Source organism: Podarcis tiliguerta (assembly GCF_965153285.1).
Source record: "Podarcis tiliguerta genome assembly, chromosome: 8".
In the NCBI taxonomy this organism is placed as follows: Eukaryota; Metazoa; Chordata; class Lepidosauria; order Squamata; family Lacertidae; genus Podarcis; species Podarcis tiliguerta.
Window position 1 is genome coordinate 87116089 of NC_139541.1, and position 15144 is coordinate 87131232.

Consider the following 15144-nt stretch of genomic DNA (forward strand, 5'->3'; position numbering starts at 1 on the left):
CCCTTGTGCCAGGGCAAGGCGGCTGGCAGAGAGGCTGGTGCAGGTTGCCTTCCTTGGCTACCCCCTGATCTGCTCCCCCACCAAGAAAGTGCACCTGTGATTTGCCCCCCCCCCCCCATATTCCATGGAGTTCTGGGAAGCGGGAGGGGGCACCTGTGGGACATCAGTAAGCAACATCATTATACGAGAGGCAATGTGGCGCGGTGGTTAGAGCAGTGATGGCCAAACTCAGCCCGCCAGCTGTTTTGGGACTACAATTCCCATCATCCCTGAGCACTGGTCCTGCTAGCTAGGGATGATGGGAGTTGTAGGCCCAAAACAGCTGGAGGGCTGAGTTTGGCCATCACTGGGTTAGAGTGTTGGATGAGGACCTGGGAGACCAGGGTTCGAATCCCTGCTTGGCACTCACTGGCTCCAATAATTTGGGCCTCTCTGCTTGACCTGCCTCACAGGGTTGCTTTATCCTTGGAGGAAAAAGTGGGTTGTGGGTTGAGTAGATAAATGTACAGGCAGGATTTGATTTTTGGTGGATTATTGTTCCAACCTTGATGGCAGAAAGTGAAGAGGAGTTAAATAACCTTTTAATGAGGGTGAAAGAAGAGAGCACAAAATATGGTCTGAAGCTCAACATCAAAAAAACAAAGATCATGGCCACTGGTCCCATCACCTCCTGGCAAATAGAAGGGGAAGAAATGGAGGCAATGAGAGATTTTACTTTCTTGGGCTCCATGATCACTGCAGATGGTGACAGCAGCCACGAAATTAAAAGACGCCTGCTTCTTGGGAGGAAAGAAATGATAAACCTAGACAGCATTTTAAAAAGTAGAGACATCACCTTGCCAACAAAGGTCCGTATAGTCAAAGCTATGGTTTTCCCAGTAGTGATGTATGGAAGTGAGAGCTGAACCATAAAGAAGGCTGATTGCCGAAGAATTGATGCTTTTGAATTCTGGTGCTGGAGGAGACTCTTGAGAGTCCCATGGACTGCAAGAAGATCAAACGCATCCATTCTTAAGGAAATCAGCCCTGAGTGCTCACTGGAAGGACAGATCGTGAAGCTGAGGCTCCAAGACTTTGGCCACCTCATGAGAAGAGAGGACTCCCTGGAAAAGACCCTGATACTGGGAAAGATGGAGGACACAAGGAGAAGGGGATGGCAGAGGACGAGATGGTTGGACAGTGTTCTCGAAGCTACAAACATGAGTCTGACCAAACTGTGGGAGGCAGTGGAAGACAGGAGGGCCTGGTGTGCTCTGGTCCAGGGGGTCACGAAGAGGCGGACATGACTAAACGATTAAACAACAACAACAAATTGTTCCAAGCTGGGTCTCTGCAAGTTTCCCTCCCTCTGGGACTTTAAGGCAGCTCTGCTGCTCCCCAGTCCTCCAGATAACAAGTCCCGCACCCCCTGCAGCTGGCGTGGGTCCCTCTCCCCCCAGGGACTGGGGCTTGGGTTCCGATTCCTCGCCACGGTCTCCCCACGGTGGTCTTTGCAGCAGGCGAGTCGCTGCCTCAGTTTCCCATGTGAGGAATCGCAGGGAAGGAATTGGAGGGTTGTGGGCACGCGAAACAGGAGAGGCCAGGCAGTGGGGTTTGATGCCCCAGGCTGTGAATGGGCACCCCCATGCCAAGGGCACCCAGAGAGACTCACAGCAGCCAGAGGGGCACAAGGACCCCTCTTCCCTGGCACCTTGTCTCTCCTGGGGACCAGGCAGGTGCCCCCCCCCAGAAGCCCCAGGCAGGGCTGGATGCCAGCCTCCCCTCTCCTCTGACCTGCATCTAGCCAGGCTCCTGGGAGGGCAGGGCGGCCTCTGCCAGAAACACGGTTGTTGTATAGCTCTTCTTTGGCTTCATATTTATGTACTTGGGCCTGGGATTGGGGGGGGGGGCTTTGTTTTGTCATATATAATTCATTCTGTGTTTGCCAAATTGTCATTTTTGAATTTATTTACATGCTCTGTGTCTTATATATTTGTATTTCCAATGCTCTGTATTTAGTTGTTTTCAATGTTTGCTGTAAGCAGTTTTGTGTGCAGCTGGGGTGGGAAAGCGGCATCTAAGTATTAGTATTCGTGTTGTTATTATTTACTAAACTCAATCAATCAAACTTATGAGTAACGGTTGAAGGATCTAGGTATGTTTATCCTGGAAAAGAGAAGACAGAGAGGAAACATGATAGCTATCCTCAAATATCTCAGGGATTACCACATGGAAGGGGGAGCGAGTTTGTTTTCTCCTGCTGTGGAGAGTAGGACTTGAACCCGTGGCTTCAAGTTAATAATAATAATAATTTGCCAAGCAGGGGGAGGGGGCCCTTTCTTTAGCTGTTTCATAAATTATTATTATTATTATTATTATTATTATTATTATTATTATTATTATTTACTTATACCCTTTCCATCTGACTGAGTTTCCCCAGCCACTCTGGGTGGCTCCCAACAGAATTAAAAGCACGATAAAAAGATCAAACCTTAAAAACTTCCCTAAACAGGGCTGCCTTCAGATGTCTTCTAAAGGTCATATTTGCTTCCTTGGCATCTGCTGGGAGGGCGTTCCTGCCTGGTTACAAAGAAGGAAATTCCAACTCAGCACAAGGAAGTACATAAATGTGTAAAAACTTTCTGACAGTAAGAGCTGTTCCGCAGCGGGTCGGCAGGTGGCGCCCTCCGCTTCCTTGGAGGGTTCTCAGCAGAGCTTGGCTGGCCTTGGAGGCTGAAAGTGAGATTCCTGCATTGCGGGGAGGGGGACGGGAAGACCTTCAGCATCGCGTCCACGTCCACGATTCTGTGAAACTCTTGCCAGAATTGCTCTTGTTGCGAATGTGCCGCCCATCTGACTGGTCGCCCCAGCCACTCTGGGGGGCTTGCAGCAAAATATAAAAAGACAATGAAACATGGAACATTAGAAACTTCCCTATCCAGGGCTGCCTTCAGATGGGATCCCTTGAGGGAGACAGGGGGACCTCGGTTTTCGAACATCATCTGTTCCGGAATACTGTTCGACTTCAGAAATGTTCCAAAAACAAAGCGTACATTTCCGGAAGAATTTGCGTCCGGAAAACTCCATACGGAAGCTGAGTGGCACATTCAGCTTCCAAAAAGCATTCAAAAACCGAAGCAGTTACTTCTGGGTTTTTGGCATTCGAAAGCCGAAATGTTTGATTTCCGAGACATTCGGAAACCGAGGGCCCACTGTACACAGACGAGGCCATTTAGGAGGAGAAGTCCGGCAACACCTTTGACCTCCTGGGGGACAACGAGGGGGCTGGGCAAGAGGCCACTTTGGGCTAGCCCACCCACGGGGCAAAGTGAGGCAAGCGCCTCAGGCGGCAGAATCCACAGAGACAGCAGATCCCGTGTAGACCTTTATTCCTCCCTTGTTCCTGATGTAGGTCCACACTCTCCCCTGGTGAGGAGGCAAGGCGTGATTCTGTGTTTGCTTCACAGAATCATAGTTTTGTAGAGTTGGAAGGGGCCCCCAGGGTCATCTAGTCCAACCCCCCCTGCAACGCAGGAATCTCAGGTGGCCGTCCAAGCTCTGCTTAAAAACCTCCAAGGAAGGAGAGGCCACAACCTCTTGAGGGAGTCCATTCTGCCATCAAACAGGTCTTGCTTTCAGAAGGTTCTTCCTGATGTTGAGTCGGAATCTCCTTCCTTGTAACTTGAAGCCATGGGTTCGAGTCCTACCCTCCAGAGCAAGAGAAAACAAGCTTGTTCCCTCTTCTATGTGACGGCCCTTGAGATACATGAAGATGGCTCTCATATCTCCTTCTCAGTCTCCTCTTTACAAGGCCAAACATACCCACCTGCTTCAACCGTTCCTCATCAGGCTTGGTTTCCTGACCTTTGATCATCTTGGTCGCCCTCCTCTGCACGTGTTCCAGCTTGTCAATATCCTTAAATTGTGGTGCCCAGAACTGGACACGGGATTCCAGGTGTGGTCTGACCAAGGCAGAATAGAGTGGGACTATGACTTCCCTTGATCTGGACACTAGACTTCTGTGGATGCAACCGAGAATAGCATTAGCTTTTTTGGCTGCTGCCTGTGGACTCATCTTCAGCTTGTGGTCCACCAAGACCCAGAGATCTTGTTTCACATGTCCTGCTAGTAAGCCGGGTGTCCCCCATCCTATATTGGTGCTTCAGGTGCCAAACTCTCATGGGCCGGCCTTGCCTTTGGGGGTCCAGGAAAAGGAGCCATCCCACCTGCCTGGTCCCAGGCCCCAGGAAGAGCCTGAGTCGGAGGGGCGCTTGCTCCCTTAACTGGCCCTCCCCGTCTGAATCTGGCCCCTGAGACTTGCAACCAAGGAGGGTGGGGCTCAACCATCCCAGTGGAGGCTTCTGGTGGCTGCTGGCCAGAGGAGCCACGCTCGGCCTCCATGGTCCGGTTGGCCTTGTGCTGGGAAGCCACAGGCAACTGTTGGGCCCTGATCCAGCATGCTCTCCTTGCTCTCTTATAGGCACCTCTGAGCATGTGCAGACTCCCCCCAGCCGCAGCTACCGAGGCCAAGCCGGGCAGGCTCCGGCCCAGCAGCAGCAGCAGCAGCAGCGCCTTCCGCTCATTGGCGCGCGCGCTGGGCTCGGCTGCCCCCGTGGCTGTTGCTGAGCCCCGTGATGTATTTCCCAGGCTCGCGCTCGCGCTCCGGCCCTGGCCCTCCTCCTCCTCCTCCTCCTCCTCCCCGCGGCGCCTGGCTGGGCTGCCCGGGCCCCAGTGCCCCAGTGCCCCAGACGTGCCCCCGCCAGCCTCCTGGGCACGGGGCTGGGCGCGAGGGCGCCGCCTCCTCCTCCGCCGCGGATGCTGTGATGCTCTGCTGCCTCCGCCAGCCGCGGATGCTGTTTCCATGGCAGTTGCTTTTCCTGCTGGGATGGCGGGCGCTGATTGGCTGCGCCGGCCCGAGTGCAGGAGATGGTTGGAAGGGACGGACCCAAACGCGGCGGCGGCGGCGGCATCGGCTGTTGTTGCGACGGGGCCGAGGCGAGAGGGCGGAGGAGGAGGAAACGCCTTCCCTCGCTCTCGTGCGATGTGTTTTCCTGGCGCTTTTATTTATTTATTTGGGGGGGGGGCGCGAAACTTAACTTTTGAGTCCTGCCAGCTGCCATCCCTCCATCTGGGTGGGGAGGAGAGGTGAAGCCGGCCGGGGGGGGGGCAGGGAGAGCAGGGAGGAGGGGGAATCCCCAGGATGAGGTCAGGGGATTTCCCTCCAGCCCCTCGCGGGGATCCTAATCTCCCCAGGGCCGGCCTTGCACCAGCAACCGCGGAGCCGAGGCAGCCGCCCTCGGGGGAGCGAAAGAGGCTCCGGGGCCCACGGCCAGCACTGCCGAGTAGGGCACCCCGAAAAGCAACCGACGCCTTTGGGGCAGGCGAAGGGGCGGCCCTCTGGGCCCAGTGTGGCCGCTGCACTGGGGAAGAATGGCAGAGCTGGAGGGTTGGGAGGGACCCCTGCGGTCATCTAGTCGAACCCACTGCAATGCGGGAATCACAGTTCCAGAATCCCTGGCCGATGGTTGAAGGACCTCCCGGGGACAGGATCTTGCCGCCAGAAAGTTCTTCCCTCCTTCCCCAAAGCCTCGCCAGGCAGGCCGCCGGTCTCCGGGGAAGGCCGAATCCAGCCCGCCTCCCCCGCCTCGACGTGGGGCCTGTGGCTCAGCGCCTGACGCGCCCTTGGAGGGCAGCTTGGAGGTCACCTCGGCCAACCCCGGCGCAGCCCAGGATTAGGAGGCAGCTCAGGCGCGCAGCTGCGTCCGCACGTGGCCCACGGAGCGCTCCGCGCCCTGAACATCTGGGCATCGGCTGTGCCACCAGCCTGCTCCCCCCCCCCCCCCGCAGAAAGCTGCCACTCTCGGACAGACCTGGGGTGCTGCCTTGGCGCATAGCTGTCAACCTTCCCCTTTTTTGCGGGAAATCCCCTTATTCTCACGCCGTTTCCCGCTGCTATCCCGTATTGTTAAATATCCCATAGACTGTCCCCGGGACAGGGGAGGCTGCTGATCCCTTATTTTCAAATCTGAAAGTTGACAGCTATGCCTTGGCGCCCATGGATCATAGGCTCTTGGAAGCCGGACCCCCAGAGTCATCTAGTCCAGCCCCCTGTGCCACGCTGCCCTTGGCCGAGCGCTAGCCTGGCTGCTTCGCTTCACCGCTTGTGAAATGGGGCGACGGGGGGGGGGCTACACTGTCGGGGCCTCCTGGGGGGTCAGAGGGGGAGAAGAAGCCCCGGGCTCCCCACGCAGCAGCCCCACGCAGGGCAACGGAGGCCGGCCGGGGCGCGGCAGGCGTGCCCGGGGAACCCCACCCATCGGGGGCGCGCGAGCCAGGCCGGGCCTCCCCCGGCTGCCGCCCGCGCCCCGTCTCTGCCGCGCCTGCCCGTTCGCCCGCCTGCCTGCCCGGCCGGGCCGTGTTGCCGTGGCTCCGCGCGGCGCGCGTGGCGCTCTTCCTTTGGAAACAGGCGCTACTCGGCGCTGAGTGGCTGCGCGCCGCCGCCGCCGCCAGCCAATGGGAAGGCAGGGGGGGCGGGGGTGTCCAGGCAGCCGAGCGGAACCGGCGGGGGGTTAGACACGCTCCGCTGCCCCTGCTGCAAAACAAACCCGCGCAGGGGGGCTCCTTCCTCGCGAGTAGACGGGGAGCCCCGTGCATTGCGCGGGTTCCGGGAGCATTTGGGGTGGGCAGGTGGGGGCGTCCCGACCCTCCCCGGGTGAGGAGCCCGAGAGCCGGGCAAGGACGTCGCCAGCCTTGCCTGGGGGGCACGAGGGACCCCCGCGCAGGGGAACCCAAACGCAGCTGGGCTGGACCCCTGGGTCTGGGGAGCTGGAAGGGTCCCCAGGGTCATCCAGCCCAGCCCCCTGCGAAAGGGTCCCAGGGTGCAGGCTGTGGCGCAAAGGGGCGCGCCCGCCTCTGGCCTTGCTGCCCCTCTTGCGCCCCTTATCCCGAGGGAGACGGGGCCCCGCTGGGAAGAGCGAGGGGGTCGGGCCCGGGGAGGAGAGCCCCCTGCCAGGCCTGCCCCGCCGGAGGAGCCAGGGCAGAGGCGGGCTGGTCCTGGGACGCGCCCTCGGGCCGCCTGGGCCTCATCCAGGCTCAAGGAGAGGCAGGGCGGCCCACTTCGCAGGGGGCTGTTGCCTGGCGGGAGACAGGCAGAGAGGGAGGGAAGCAAAAGGCGGGAAGCGCGTTGCTAAGCAAAGAACTCCCCGTCGATGTTCTGGAGGTCCAGAATCCCAGGATGTCCTTATTTCATTCGGGGATAAGGAAAAAAGGAGGAGACCCGCGGGCTTGACTCGCTCGGAGCAGGGAAGCGGGATGCGCGCAGCCCTGCCCTGCTCTTGCGAGGCCCCCCTGCGTGGCGCTGGATCAGGCCCCTGGCCCACCCCGTCCGGCACCCTCTGCTCGCAGTGGCCCAATGCCCCTCCCTGCCTCGGGAGCGAGATAGACTGTCTCTGGGCCTGGAGGTTCCACCAGAGCGAAGGGAACTTGGCAGAGGAGGCGACCAGCCGCGTGGGCCACCGGGGGTGGGGAGGAGGAGGAGGACAAAGGGGGGGGCGCGGGGCGGGATCCTGGCAGCAGGTGGGTCCCTCCCTCCCCGCCATCGCGCGCGGGCCTCTGCAACAGGAGCGTCCTGCGCCGCGCGCGGGGCCAGCCGTGCGCTTTTGGCGCGTCCGCCCCGTCGAAGGAGCCCTGCCTGCTGCCCGCCCCCCCCCTGCCGCCCCCAGGGGTGACATCATCGCGAGGCGGGCATCTGCTGAGTGGCTGTCACTGGGCAAATTCGCCCTGCGCCGCAGCCGCCACAGCGAAGCGTTACTCATGCCCGGCCGAGCGCATGTGCCAGCCCAGCGCCCCCCCCCCCCCCGCTCTCGGCGAAGGAGGAATAAACAGCCAGTGATGTCAGCGCGGGAGGGAGGAAGGGGGGGCAATAGAGACAGCGGCGAAGGCGCTCCGACGGCCCGACGCCTCGCGCTGCCATTGGCCGCGGCCCGCCTGCTCGTCCCGGCGACGGGGCGCTCGTTGGCTCCGCGGCGCTTCGGCTCAGCCAGCCACGCGGCGGGATCCCTCCACCGGAGGGCACGGGGGGGGGGGCAGGGGAGGAGCAGCAGCAGGGAAGCGGGAGGGGGCGGCGCCACTCCAGCCCCCCCCCCCGCCCGCCTGGCACTCGGGCCGCCTTGCCCATCCATGCCCACCCGCGGAGATCCAGCTCACCCAAGCTACTGAGCATGGGGGGCTGGCACTCTTCGCATGCTCAAAGGCGCTCCTGTTCCTTCTCATGTAAACAGGTGTCTCTGGGCGAGGTCCTCTTCTTGGTGGCGGCAGTGACCTTCCCAGGTGAAGGGGAAGCCGCTTCACGGCTGGTCCTGAGTTCCAGGATGATGAGGGAAAAGGGCCCCTTCATTTCCACGGACTGTCTCGAAGACATTCCTCATTTTAGGAGCTTCCATTGTGCCCATTTGGTCATCGGGTTCCATCTGAAAGACCCCAAACACGACCTGTCCTTCCTTAGCACAGAAGGCTGCCCAGCCCCTTCTCTGAGCTGTCAGTCTCCCGGCCCCACTGACGTCTTCGCTGGGCCCCTTCTTCTGCTGGGGACCCCCCTGCCTTTCCCACCTGGTCCCTTTGGCTGCTTGAGTCGGGCTTGTGTCCCCCACCCCAAATCCTCTAGCTTGACGCTGGGGCTCCCTGAGTTTGGTGGGAGTTTTCACAGCCTGTGGGATTTCAGCCTGTGGAACTCACTCTCACAGGAAAGCCACCGGTGGATGGCTTTCAAAGAGGACTGGGCAAATCATCAAGGAGGAAAAGACTCTCCGTGGCTCCAGACAGCTGTGCTCTTGTCTTCACAGCTGGAGGCAGCCATGCTTCTGTGTCCCAGTGGCTGGAAACTGTCAGAAGGGAGAGGAGCTCTTGGTCCATTTGGGATACCTGGCTGCTCACTGTGAGAACAGGATGCTGGACTAGGCTGCACTTCGGTCCTTAGCTGACAATGGGCAGATAAGCAGCTCTAATCTGCAGAGTGACTTGACGGCTCCTTCTGCCTCCTGGAATATTCTTCCCTGCTTTGGTCCCTTACAGAAACACGCATCCCTTTGAACCTGGGTCCTGAGCATACGTGGGTGTTGGGTGTACAGGATGGGGCCTCAGAAGGTGAAGGTAAATGACCCCTGGACGGTTCAGTCCAGTCAAAGGCAACTATGGGGTTGTGGCACTCATCTCGCTTTCAGGCCGAGGGAGCCGGCGTTTGTCCACAGACAGCTTTCCGGGTCATGTAGCCAGCATGACTAAGCCGCTTCTGGCGCAACAAAACACTGTGACAGAAACCAGAGCGCTGTTTACCTTCCTACCACAGTGGTACCTATTTATCTACTTGCACTAGTGTGCTTTCAAACTGCTAGGTTGGCAGGAGCTGGGGCAGAGCAACAGGAGCTCACCCCATTGCACGGATTTGAACCGCCAACCTTCTGATTGGCAAGCCCAAGAGGCTCAGTGGTTTAGACCACAGCGCCACCGGCATCCCATAATGCCACAAGGTCCCCACCCGCCACATCTTGGAGTCAGGAAGGACTAATAATAATAAGAATAATACTGTAGTAATGATGATGATGATGTTACTCTTGTCAGCCCGTTCTGCCATGGGACCTCCATTCAGGCCCCTATTTCACTGTGAGTCAGAATCACAGCAAGGACCTGTGAGTGAGTCCCACCAACATCTTCACACATGACACTCTGCTCTAATGTGCAAGCAGACACACACCGGCGCAGCTTTGTACACCAAAGCCAGGCACCTCCGCCAAAGTGTGCATTGGCAGGCCATGGATGACACTCCCCGCCACAGGCCAGGCCAAGAGGCTCAGCTAGAAAACGCCTCCCCTCCTCCCTCCCGCTCAGCTGTGGGGATGACCCCCTGACCCAGAGCCCAGCACGGGGCCCTCCGATGGGGAAGAGGCCCACAGCCCAGCTCCACAAAGGGTCAGCTGCTGGAAATCCCCGGCCAGCCTGCTTAAACAAAGGCTGCCTGGCCTGGCTTGCCAAGGGGGCCTCCTCTCCTCCTAAATGCCCCCCCCCGCCCCCTTCCAAGCCTTGGGAGTTTGCCTTCCCCCTTCCCAAGAGTCGCCGGCCTTGTCCTGGATTGATCACCCTGGAAGAGGAGCCCTGAAAGTGATGGCCACTGACCTGTGGCTTTAAAAGAGGATGAAATAAATTAATGGAGGAGAGCGCTCAGGGAGGCTCCCAACAGAATATTAAAAATAGAATCAAACATTGAAAGCTTCCCTAAAGAGGGCTGCCTTCAGATGTCTCCTAAAAGTCAGGTGGTTGTTTATTTCCTTGACATCTGATGGTAGAACGTTCCACAGGGCGGGCGCCACCACCGAGAAGGCCCTCTGCTCTTCTTCCACAGCCAGTCGTGCTTCTGAATCCCAGTGGCTGGAATCCACGGGAGGGGAGAGGGCCCGGATCCTGACTGCAGGTTTCCCTTGGGGATATCTGGCCATTCACTGGGAGAGCAGGAGGCTGGACCAGATGGGTCAGTGGCCTGATCCAGCAATCGCTTCCCAGACCCTGCATTGGTTTCCCAAAAACAAGTCACGCCAGATGAATGAATCTCATTTTATTTTTGGATAGAGTTACAAGCTTGGTGGATCAGGGGAATGCTGTGGACACAGTGTATCTTGATTTCAGGAGGGCTTTTGACGAAGCTCCCAAGAGTCTATGATTCCATGACTCAGTTTGGGACCCCTTCTGGTGGAGAAGCTGGTGAGATGTGGTCCTGGCCAGGGAACAGGTCAGTGGACTTGTAACTGGTTGACTGACCAAACCCCATGGGGAAAGGGCTCTTGTGCTTGGATCCTGCGTGGGGGCTTCCCAGATGGGCCACAGGCCTGATCCAGCAGGCTTTCTGCTTATGCTCTGGTGCCTGGTGGAGGAGGTGACCCTGAGCAAGGCTGATGTCTTGGAGAAGCGTCCTCCAGCCTCTTTTGGATAAGGTTGCCCCTCGCTTCAAGCAATGGGTGGGCAGCACCTGGGTCCAGACCTTCTGATGTGACCTGGAGCCCCTTTCCCCCCCCCCAGTTGCTTTGCCAGCTGCGCCCTGTCCTGGGCAGCTTTGCCTCTGTCTGACCCTCAGGGCCCGAAGTCCCTTGCAGGTTAGATTACTGCAAGGCACTACTGCAGCCAGGAATGATTCTAGGGGGGCCCGGGTGCTCTGATCTGGCTGGGGGAGCTGCTTGCCAGGAGAGAGGTGCCCCCCCTCATTTTTGACCCTGGAACTTCCTGGTTGCACCACATATGGAGGCCTGTTTTCAGTTGTGGCCCCTGAAGCGGAGGAAAGCTCTTTTCTCTCCGCGCGCAAAACACTTAAGAGTGTCAGTGTTCCGTGTCCTTTTCCGCATGGCGCTAGTCCGCGGGGAGGCGGGTTCCGTCAGTTTGTTTACTCCGAGGGAGGCGGGGCGGACGTTTGCCCGCCAAGCCGGGCCCGGGGCAGCCTCAGTTGCTCGCGCGGGGAATGGGTCGAGCGGGGAGCGCGAGGGAGGGGGCGCCTGCTGCGCGCGGGTCCCGCCGTCCTGCCGCGCCCCTCGGGGGGATCCCCGGCTCCCGCACAAGCCCGAACTTGCCTCCGGGAGGCGGCGGAGGGGGCGGGGCAGCGTGACGTCAGGGCGGGGGCGGGGCCCGGCTCCGGGGCTGCGCTGCCGCTGCCCGCTCGCCTGGCAGAGAGACTCTGGCCGCCGCCGCCGCCGCCGCTCCAGCTCGCCGGGGTCGCTCTCCTGCCTCGCCCGCCGCCGCCGCCGACGGAGCCCCTGCGCTGCCCGGAGACCCCCGCCCCGCCCCCGGAGGGTTCATGCAGCTGCAGTAAGTGGGGCGGGCGGATGCCCGGGGAGGGACCGTCCCGTCGGGGGAGGCGGGAGGGCGCACGTGGCTGCAGGGGGCGGCAGCCCGGATCGGGGCGGGGCGGGAGGAAGGGAGACGGACCCCCCCCCCGCGAAGCTGGCACGGCGCGGTTTGTTTACAAACACCAGCCCGCCCGCCCCCACCGACCGCCCCGTCTCCGCTCGCCCCGCAGACCCCGCCGAGCGCCATGGCCAGACCACTGCAGGACGGGAGCCGCGCCGAGCCGACAGCAGCTGTGTCCGGGAGCCCAGCCTGCCCTGTGGGGGGGGCGCTGGCCCTGCCGCCCCCCCTCTGCCGCGCGCCCCTCGCCTCGCCCCCCCGGCTGAACGGCCTCTGCCGCTGCGGGATCGGACACGAGACCTTGCGGATGCGCTCCGGGGCCACGCGAGGTGAGTGCCTGTGGAGGGGGCTCGAGGGGGCGGGGCGCCTGCTGCGGGGCGAGGGGAGGGCGGCGGGACCCACAAAGCGCCTCTGAGCATGGGCAGAGCGCCTCCCCCATTCCCGGGGTCCCAGCGAGGGCGGTGGTTGGTCCGCGGGAGCTGTCCCGCAAGGAAAGGGCTGGCGCGCCCCCGGGGCAAGAGGGGCGCGGCTCAGCCCCTCTGTCTCCCAGCCGCAGGTGCCCGCGGAAGAGGGGGCGGACCCTCCGCTCCTCTCCCCACCTGAGCAGTCCTGGGGGTCGGGCACAGCCCAGCCCCTTTCTGCGCCCCCGCCCGTCAAGGACAGACCTTTGTTTTTCCGCGACGGGCGCTCCTCCTTCCGGAGCGCTGCGTCTCCTTGCGGGCAACACGCGGTAGCTGCGAGCACGTGGGAAGGGGCTCAGGCGAGGCACCCAGATCGGGCGCCAGCCTGTTCTCCGATGGGCTCCTTTTATTGCTCCCCCACCGAGACCAGACCACTTTCCGCACCCCCAAACCCCCGGGAAGCGTGCGCGCAGGTGGCAGGCATTGGGCGGGGGTCTCGCGGGTACCCCCTTTGCCCCTCAGTCTGCTTTGGTCCCGCCCCACTTGGCCGCACTGCGCGCAGGGGGTGCCCCCCAAGCGCCCTGCCCTCCTTGAGCCTGGCGTGGAAACGCTGACTCATGAAAAAAAATGCGTGCATTGAGGGGGGAGCAGACTATGGGAGGGGCCGCCCCCAGCTAAGCGCGGCGAGGAGGAGCATCCCTGGCGGAGAGCAGCGAGTGGCAGCCCCCTTGCAAGCATCGCCCCCCCCCCCCCCAGTTTCCCGGGGTGGGGGCCAGCAGGGCAAGAGGCAGCTGCAGGCGCGTGCCCCGCGGCGCCGCTCGCCCCAGCCAGCCAGCCAGCCAGCCTGCCGGGGGGGCCCGTGTCCTGGAATGATCCCTTTTCCCTCCGCAGTTGCCAAGGAGACAGGAAACGGCCCCCTCCCGCCCCTCCTCGGCTTGCTGCTGCCCTCCCCGCCTCGCCGCCCTCATCGCCGCCGCCTTCCTCCCGCAGGCGACCCGCCCGCCCCCCGCCCGGAGGAGCCCCCCGTCCAGCTCAGGACCCCCGCGCCCGGCCTGGAGAGAGCCATCGGGGCGCGCCTGCGAGTCCTGGGAGACCAGTTCCAGCGCGAGTACGCGCACAGGGTAAGTCGGTGCCAGGGGAGGGGACAGGGGGCGTGTGCCCGGGATGCTGGTGGCACGGGGGGGGGGGCCGGGATGCCGGTGGCCCCACCGCCCAGCGCCGTCCTCCGCCGCTGCTTTGCCCAGGGAGCTGGGCAGGCGCCGCCACCGCCGCCGCTGACTCATCTCCTATAAATAGCGCGGGATGGCAGGCGGCCGGGCACGGGAGCCTGGGCAGGGCAGTGCCCGTCCCTCCGCCGCCGCCGCCGCCTCGGTGCCCCGCTCACCTGCGCCCTCTCCTCCTCCTCTCCCGCAGGAGCAGCGCCGGCCGCAGGGCGCCCTCTGGGGCCACGTCTCCCACTTCGTCTTCCAGCTGCTGGGCATCTTGTACAACCTGCCGGCGGAGGGCCTGGCCGGCCTGCGCCCCAACTAGCCGCCGCCGCCGCCGCTGCCCGAAGCGCCTCCGCCGCCTCCTCGTGGTCCTCCTGCTGGCCAGGGGGGAACCCAGCCGGGACTGGAGCCGCCCCCCCGCGCCGTGTGCCAGGGGGGCGCGCAGGGCTGCTTCCTTCTGCCCCCAGCCCAGCAGTGCCTTAAGGAGAGCTGCGCAGCTGGGACGCCAAGCAAGTTAGCACTATGTCAATACTGTTCAATGGAGCCTGTACAGGGGGCGGGGGCGGGAGGGGGGGGGAAGACAATTGCACAGGGCCCGGTTTCCTTCTGGGGGGCGGGCCAAGCTGTAAATAGGGGGCGTGGCCATCTTGTACATAGGGGGCGGGGGGGGGGCTGTACAGCGGAAGCTGCTGTGTGTATATACATCCTGTGGACAATCTACAATTGTACAGGAGAAGTTGGTGCTGCCTGTAGATACTTGAGGGGGGGAGGGGGGGGTCCAGGATCTGTACTTTGGGGGGGGGGGGAGGCAGAATTTTGTATGTTTCCTTTTCAATAAAAACTGGACTAAGAAGTTGTATTGTCAAGGCCTACATGTGATTTTTGCTTGTAAACAGAGGACATAGGAAGTGGCTTTGCCCCCCAAGGTCAGGCCTGGCAGCAGCGACTCCAGCAGGGGGAGGCCTTCTCAGTGGAGCTGGGGGGCTCTCAGCCACAACTTGGTACGTACAACTGGGAGAGGGGATGGCCGAGTGGGATATTGGTCAGTGGGGCTGACTGAGCTGTTGCGATCCTGAGGGCTGCCCCACGGAGCTGGAGAGGGCCAGGCGGCCAGCTCAGGGCCCAGAGGGAGATCAGCCCAGGTCTTTTGAAGCCCCAGGCCCCCCCCCCGGCAAGTGCCAAGGTGACCTTTCTCCCCAGGGAGCGCAGCTGTGGGGAAGGAGGAATGCAGAGCTGACCCCAAAGGCAGCCCCGCCCAGCCTTACCTTCGCTTCCTCACACAGCAGGGCGGGCATTCTGCTGACCCTCTGGCTGCTTGGCCACAAAGCAGCCCCGCCCTCCCATGATGCTGCGCCAGGAACAGAGGCCTGTGCCGGGACCCCCCCCCCCCCATGCCCGGCTCTGCCAAGCCACAGAAGAGCACCTGGCCAGGTTAGCAGGGGGGTACCACCTTCAGCCCCAAGAGCTGCTGGGCACAGGCCATCGCCTTGCCCCCAACCCGCCTCCCGTGCCCAGACAGGCAAGAATAGTCCAGGGCCCCCTGGGGGGAAACAGGAACAGACCCCCCCCCCACTCCTCTCCATTTAAGGACAAATAGGCTCGCTGCAGGAGACAAA

The 15144-nt window shown here is 61.7% G+C and overlaps 1 protein-coding gene across 1 annotated transcript; it reads left to right on the forward strand.

Annotated features, from left to right (window-relative positions):
• Positions 1 to 11361: 11361 nt before the first annotated feature.
• LOC310683564 (uncharacterized protein) lies at positions 11362 to 14384 on the forward strand (the record flags this gene model as incomplete). Its single annotated transcript, XM_083453498.1, has 4 exons — positions 11362 to 11820; positions 12032 to 12248; positions 13311 to 13441; positions 13734 to 14384. 4 exons carry the CDS (start codon positions 11362 to 11364, stop codon positions 13848 to 13850), a joined length of 924 nt encoding a protein of 307 aa, XP_083309624.1. The 3' UTR covers positions 13851 to 14384.
• Positions 14385 to 15144: the final 760 nt, after the last annotated feature.